This window comes from Triticum aestivum, chromosome 6A (assembly GCF_018294505.1).
Source record: "Triticum aestivum cultivar Chinese Spring chromosome 6A, IWGSC CS RefSeq v2.1, whole genome shotgun sequence".
NCBI lineage: Eukaryota > Viridiplantae > Streptophyta > Magnoliopsida > Poales > Poaceae > Triticum > Triticum aestivum.
The window spans coordinates 447,494,009-447,501,420 of NC_057809.1; the positions used below are offsets into that span (position 1 = coordinate 447,494,009).

At 50.4% G+C, this 7,412-nt stretch overlaps 1 protein-coding gene across 2 annotated transcripts; it reads left to right on the top strand.

Moving 5' to 3' along the window:
• Positions 1-323: 323 nt before the first annotated feature.
• LOC123127830 (WD repeat-containing protein 44) lies at positions 324-6,052 on the top strand. Of its 2 annotated transcripts, none has more exons than XM_044547685.1 (7): positions 324-1,754; positions 3,956-4,046; positions 4,148-4,305; positions 4,395-4,446; positions 4,616-4,698; positions 4,771-4,875; positions 5,111-6,052. In XM_044547685.1, exons 1-7 carry the CDS (start codon positions 417-419, stop codon positions 5,291-5,293), a joined length of 2,010 nt encoding a protein of 669 aa, XP_044403620.1. In that variant the 5' UTR covers positions 324-416; the 3' UTR covers positions 5,294-6,052. The 2 variants fall into 2 exon arrangements, with proteins under 2 accessions (XP_044403620.1, XP_044403619.1); XM_044547684.1 differs by having other exon boundaries at positions 325-1,754; positions 4,782-4,875.
• The last annotated feature ends 1,360 nt before the right edge of the window (positions 6,053-7,412 follow it).

The following is a 7,412-nucleotide window of genomic DNA, read 5'->3' on the forward strand; positions in this document are numbered from 1 at the left end:
CACACACTACACAGTAGAAACCGGCAGGCAGTAACGACACCGCGCCACCATCACCACCATGAGCGGCGCAGGCGAGGGAGAGGAGTGGAGAGGACATTTTACCGCGACGACAGCAGCGACGGCGACGCGAGCGCCAACCACCCTTAAGTAAGACGGCGGGGGAAAGGAAAGGGAGGATCAGGGAGGCAACAGCGGGTCGCGATTAAGCTGTCGCGCGCGGCAGGGAGTGGCCAACTGCTGGATCTGACGCCACTTTGCTGCTACGACTTCGCCATCCCTCCCCCTCCCCTCCCCCTCGCCTCGCCCACGCCGCCCCCCCCCCCCCCCCCCCCCCCCCCCTGTCGCGCAATTCCTCGAGCACCGCGGGCGCGCGCGCGGCCCCGATCTCCGCGGCGGCGGCCAATGCCGGCGGCGCGATGAGCGTGGAAGACGAGGTGCTGGGGGAGGAGGGGGAGGAGGACACGGAGGAGCTCTTCTACGAGTCGCTCGACCGCATCCTCTCCTCCTCGGCCTCCTCCACCTCCGCCTCCGCCTCGGACGACGACGGCGCCGACCTCCCGCGCCGCAGCCGCCGCTACGATGCCGCCGCGCTCGACCTCTGGACCTCCCAGCCGGCGCCCATCCAGGAGCGCCGCCACCGCCTGCTCCAGCTGATGGGGCTCGCGGGGGACCCTTCCCTCGCGCGATTCGAGATGGGCCGATCCGCCTCCTGCGACGACGTGGGGCCGCGGCCGGCTTCTCCCGTCTCGCGGTCCAGATCGGGCGGGGCCTCCACGGCGAAGCCTCCGGTTGGAGGCGGCCGTTTGCGCCCCACCTCGCCCGACGCATCAGATGCCAGTGCCACGCTGGAGGCGGTCGAGGAGGACCCAAGCTGCTTGATCAGAAACCTCGACGACGGCAGCGAGTTCGTGGTGAGGGAGGAGTTCGGGCTCCGCGAGGTTGGTACCGGCCGCCAGCTTACTGTGGAGGAGTTCGAGCTATTCATCGGCCGCTCCCCCATCGTCCAGGAGCTCATGCGCCGCCAAAGCGTCACCAACTCCAACCCAAACTCCAATTCCCAAAGTGGCGCCTCAACCCCCATGGAGAGGTCCAGCTCCGGCTCCAGCAATGGCGGGGCGCGTTCTAGGCGGCGCAGCAGCTGGCTCCACACCATCCGCAGTGCGGCTGGCTCCATGGTCACCTATTCACGTGACCGCCGCGGCGACGACAAGGACACGTCCTCAGAGAAGGGTGGCCGCCACTCCAGCTCGGCTACGGAAGACAGCCAGGATGGTGTTGCACGCCATGGTCCAGACCGTGTCAAGGTGCGCCACAACGGCAAGTCATACAAGGAGCTCACTGGCCTGTTCATGAACCAGCAGATACATGGGCACAAAGGGTCCATCTGGAGCATCAAGTTTAGTCCTGATGGGCGATACCTTGCAACTGCTGGAGAGGATTGCGTGATCCATATTTGGGAGGTGTTGCACTCCGGAATGATGAAGGAGGAGAGGGAGGTGGAAGATAATGGGACCTGCAATCCTTTCGCTGCCATGGTATGTGATGAGTCACCGGAGCCAATGTTAGCATCGGTGGCTACAGAGGGCAGCCATTGGGAGAAGAGGCTGCCGGCAAAGGATCTGCACAGTCGGAGATCTGGGGGCTCAGACCAGTTGATGGTGCCAGAGCATGTGTTTGCACTGTCTGAGAAGCCTGTTATAACCTTCGCAGGGCATTTAAAGGATGTGCTTGATCTCTGCTGGTCCAAATCTCAGGTAAAGCTAACACGTTGTAGTCTTGCTTCAATTCCAATGTCCGAATACTAGTTTTGAGTGTAATCTTAAGATGCAGAATGTTCTTTGAGTAGAATGAAGTTCAGAATGGACAATAGTCCCAGTGATTAGATAATAACTACTCCCTCTCTAGTGATCTAAAAAGTCTAGTATTTCTTTACGGAGGGAGTACATTTCTGTATATAGAAATGGAAAACCAGACATAGTTATCAGACTAGGGACACCACGTCGTCTTACCTTGTCAAGTTGGCATCCTGATCTGGCGTAAATTGCTGGTATTAGAAATGTAAATCTAGCTGGTTCAGGATTAGGCAATCTGATGCTGAAGCAAAAGACTTATGAACTAGGACTTTTGAGAGAGGTAGGGACTGTGGCCACCCCGGGGGCTAGGTAGAAGAACTGTTCTTCTACTTTCTTTCTTGAACAGAGGTGTACGAGAGTCCAATTGTATAGGACGACTTAATTGATCCACAAGATGGATGTGAGATTTGAACTCTCTATCTTGTCCCTAACTTGGTGCTGGGTCATGTACTACACATACATAACAAATACACATTAATCTGTTGGATTATTTGAAAATAATTATGTCCAGAGCCTAGCTGGTAGACTACATCATATAAATTTAACAAGGTTTGATGAAAAGTATAAGCAGTTGCAAACCTTGTCTCGTCAGTTTTGCAATGTCGGTTTGCTGTTAGCATTATTTCTTGCTCATTTATCACATTAAGGCTTAATCCATGTAAACCCTTGAGCTCTAGCAAATTGCATTATTTATTATGTATCTATTGTTCTAATTGGTTCCATTTATTGAAGCACTTTGTTTTACTCCATGTCAAATTTATAAGTGGATTGGCTAGGGCCAGGACACTGGGATGAGAGACATGTAAATTTTGCACTGTTTGCTTGGATAGAGAGTGAGAGGAGAGTTGTCAAACCTTCATCAGTGACACAAGCTCAGATTCCGAAAAACTATTATGAGCTGTTTTAAGCTGTGAACAGGGGTGGCGCCAGCATAGGTGTAACTGTGTGCAGTTGCATATTACTTCGGCCATTCTGAATTTCTGACCACGACACACGGATACGCGCACTCACACACAAAAGAAGAGAAAAGGATAAATGACGATTTTCTCGGAAATATTATTTAAGTACCTCTGGTTAATATCATCCGCCACCTAATCAGGTTTCTTGGTCATTTATACTTCCTTCACATCTCTAAATTTACATTTATAGCGCAAATTGTATATGGTGTGCAATTTTAATTGAACTCCAGTTTGCAGTGTGTTATAGTTTAGTACTAATTAGGACGTTGGCCATCTTGTCCAAAAAATATTCGCGACCACACCTGCACCCGTTTGCACACCTGAGTGTGTGGAAACACGCACACAGAGAAGAGAAAATTGATAAAAATAATATTTCTTGGCAATACCGTTAAAGTACCGCCGGTTAATTACTCCATCACTTGTCTACTTAACTCAGGTTTCCTGACTATGTATACTTCCTTGGCATATCTAAATTTGTGTTTAGTGCCAACTCAGCATGGTGTATAATTTCAATTGAACTTCAGCTTGCAGTGCGTTATACAGTATAGTACTAACTAGGACATTGGCCATCTCGCCCAAAAAAATTACTCGCTAGCTGAATGTTGACTTCAGTTTGTTACCATGCTGTCCATATCATTGTAAATTCAGTTCGCTAGCCCAAGGAGCCGTCCATGGTACAGAACCTTAACATGTATTTTCAGGTTTCTACGCAAGAAACTCTAGGAATCTCTTCCGAGTACTGTAATAAATAAATAAATATGCGAAGGACATTCTGCTTCTGAATATATTGCATCATAGAGATCCTTCAATATGCACTTGGGTTTACTTTGGTCCCAAAAGTTCAAACTAGGTTTATATGCCCTTAAATTTGTAGCCATGTGACAAAAGGCACATTCAACAATTTATTGGGGGAATTAGCTGCATGAAAGACGAATACCGAATTTGCAAATTAACCGATTCCATCTACAATGTTGACTTATTATTGAAGTTAATGCATTTCAAGCTAATTTTAAAATCAGGGACCTCTGATATAATCACCTATCCAAACGATAATTGTAGGAATGTAGCAGCACACTTTGTTATGGTTTATTTTTGTTACCAGTTATTCCAGTCCCTGAGCTTCCTTTTGTAACTGATGTGCAGTACTTGCTTTCATCATCAATGGATAAAACTGTACGGTTGTGGCACATGTCAAGCACTTACTGTTTGAAAGCCTTCTCCCACAGTGACTATGGTAAGAACTAAGAACTATGCTTTCAGAAGATTTCTCTGCATGGGCGCTTAAACGCACTGATAGCACTGTCCTGAAATTTTTCATATCATTTCTTGATTCAGTGACTTGCATCCAGTTCAACCCTGTTGATGATAGATACTTCATTAGTGGTTCTCTGGATGAGAAGGTTCGAATCTGGAGTATACCGAAACGTGAAATTGTTGATTGGGTTGATCTACATGAAATGATTACTGCCGCATGTTATTCCCCCGATGGACAGGTTTGACTTATTTCATAGTTCTAAATTGGTCAACAGGGTTTATTGGCTTATTGCATGTTCATCCTAACATGTTTTTATATTTTCTGCAGAGTGCACTCATTGGCTCCCACAAGGGCAATTGCCACGTGTATGACACGTCTGGTATATATCTATCCCTCTCTAGTTGCATTGTTTTACTGCTGTGACCCCTTTTTTTCTGAGGACTCGGCTAGTGCTGTTATCTAAAGATTGCATTTGCTGTTGTTATCCAGTTGTGCAAACTGAAGTTTATATGTTTTACATGCCTAACATTTTTATATTATGTGACTAGATAATATGCTTTCTTACAAGAAACAAATTGACCTGCAACTCAAGAAAAAGAGATCCAGTCAGAAGAAAATCACAGGATTCCAGGTACTTATCTCACGCACCTGGCATACTTGAGATATTTGTCCTGTCCCATTATGTACTGACACTGAATGATAGTTCCTCTATAGTTTATCCCAGGAAGTTCGTCAAAGGTCATTGTCACATCTGCGGACTCAAGAATCCGAGTTGTTGATGGCTTCGAACTACTTCACAAGTTTAAAGGTAGGTAATACTGAGCTTGGTAATGTCCACATTGGTGCATATCATATTGATTCAGCTTCCTGTGACAATTGGTTTGGTCCAATAGCACCGCATCCACCCCCCCATCCCCTGCGTGCTGTTGATGAGCCTGACTTCCACACCATCTTTCCCTTTACAACACCTGCTATCTGTTTCAACTTTCAAGAAAATGAACCTTTTTCTATTCTGCCAGTTGATTACTATTATCGTTTTTCAGGGTTTCAGAACACCAGCAGCCAAATCTCAGCTTGTTCAGCTGCAAACGGGAGGTACATTATTTCTGCGAGTGAGGATTCACGTGTATATATCTGGAGATACAGTGATGATTCCAAACCAAGCAGAAAGAAGAGCATTGTTCCTGTCACAAATACCCATGAGAACTTCCGCTGCGAGAGAGTAACAGTTGCTGTTGCTTGGCCTTGTGCCAGCGCCAGAATGACTAATAAAGCTAACTCCAGGAAGCAAGATAACCTGGACTGTGTGGCTGGTAATGGTCATGTACTTGGATCCGAACCTGCTAAAGAGGATGAGATTCCTGCTGTTCAGGACCAGAGCAACAATTTATGTAACAATGGCGCGACTTGGCCCGAAGAGTTGATGACAAAAACAAAACAAAGCCCCAAGTCTAATACAACCCATCCCGGTGATGTAGATCAAGCTCCGAGTCCGCCGGCCTGGGGCTTAGTGATCGTGACAGCAGGCCATGATGGTCAAATCAGAACATATCAGAACTTCGGTTTTCCAAGTATAACGTCGATCTGAGTACCCGTATCGTAGACATTGCATTGCAGGACTGTAGTTTTGTGTACATAGATGGAGATAACGGGTGAGTTGCACAGCATTGAAGGATTGACTGAGGTTGCTCCTCGGTGCGCCTGCTTCAGAGTTTCGGAATCTTCGACTAACATATTGTCAGGGCTCAGCTACTTCGATTCGGTATGACATTCATTTACTCTAAATTGTACATGAAAGTGAAGCCCTAGAGTGACGGCTGTCAGCTGGTTGGAGTGATATCATGCTCCTCTCATCCAGCAGCTTCGACCTTGTAGCAATTGTCTGTTCGCCCTTCCCATTTTTCTCATCTTTATATTATATATTTTTTGTAAGAAAGAAAAATCTCAGTGCTACAGAAATGAGAAAATTAAAAGAGTTACACATAGGGTGACAGAACTCGTTCTGCTGGCTTTCCTTTCCTCTGAATGTAGGTAGAAGTGGAAAAGTATCTTACTGTAGCTTTTAGACCATTCCATGGAAGGCATTCTTTTGTTGCTTTATCTGAAGTTATATGAGTCTTGAAATACTTGTTAGTTAATTTCTACCATGTCTTGAGTTCGCAACTGGGTAGTACCTGCACTGCCCGCTCTCAAAATGAGATTACTTGTCAACGACGCATCATCTACTGTGGTCAACATTCAGTTTCAGGAGAAGCGAAATGTCATCAGACGTAACCGCAGGCGCAGGCTACAGAGCAAATTTTAGGCCAATTCCACCGCACGTCCGTTTTGTCCGGAATTTGTCCGTTTAGGGTGGCAATGAGGACAGAAACGGACATGCGTGTCCGGCTTGCGTTCGAGGCGCCCATCACGACAGAACGACCCAAAACGTCCGCCGCCTCCCTCCCCCACCCGCTCGTCGCTACACCTCGCCGCCTGCATGCCGCCGCGCGCGCCCTAGCGCGTCGCCGCGCCTCGTCGCCCGCGTGCCCCCGCCTGCCTGCAGCAGCATTGGTCGCCGCCCGCTCGCCCTCGCCCCCGCCTCCGTCGCGCCGTGCTTGCTTGGCCGACGCCGCGCAACGCCCGCCCGCGCCCCTGCCGCCTGCGCGCCTCGCCCCTGCTGCGCCGCGCGCGCCGCCCCCGCCTCGCCCCGCCCAGGCGCGCCGCGCCTCGCCCTTGCCCCAGCACCCACCCGCCGCGTCGTGCTCGCCCAACGGCCGCGGCCGCGCGTGCCGCCCCCGCCTCGTCCCGCCCAGGCACGCCGCGCTCGCCCTCGCCCCGCACCCACCGCGCCGCGCCAGCCCTCGACCCCGCGCCCGCCACGCCGGCCCGCCCCCGCTCGCCCGCGCACCCGCCCTGCCCCCGCCTCGCCGCGCTCGCCCTCGCCCTCGCCCCTGCACCCGCCGCGCCGCGCCCCGGCCCGCGCGCACTCGCCCTGGTCGCGTCCTGCCTCGCCGCCGCCGGCCTCGCGCTCGCTGCGCCCGGCCTGCGCCGAGCTCGCCGCCGCTGCCTCCACCCATCGCCGCGCTCGCTCCTGCTGCTGCTACGCCATGCTGCTGCAGCGTCGCCGGGATGCGAGAGAGAGAGGAGAGAGAGAGAAAAGTGGGGTAGGTGGGAGAGAGTGAAAGCACAAGTGCTCCCTAGGTGGTTTTGATAATTGATGACAACATATCTCTTGTTGGACTAACAATTCTATCTAGCATGTTTCAGATAAGTTCAACAATGGAGTGGCATGGACTAAAGGTTGTGGGAACTCCTTCAAGATGCTAAGGACAAAGGATTGGCTAAAGCTTCAAGCTCAAGACT

What these genes read in the sequence shown, in the direction of transcription:
- LOC123127830 (XM_044547684.1), top strand. Translation starts at nt 417, where the DNA reads ATGAGCGTGGAAGACGAGGTGCTGGGGGAGGAGGGGGAGGAGGACACG. An exon ending in AGAAAATCACAGGATTCCAG is followed by an intron (nt 4,699 to 4,781) that starts GTACTTATCTCA and finishes GTTCCTCTATAG; the next exon opens with TTTATCCCAGGAAGTTCGTC. An exon ending in ACTACTTCACAAGTTTAAAG is followed by an intron (nt 4,876 to 5,110) that starts GTAGGTAATACT and finishes ATCGTTTTTCAG; the next exon opens with GGTTTCAGAACACCAGCAGC.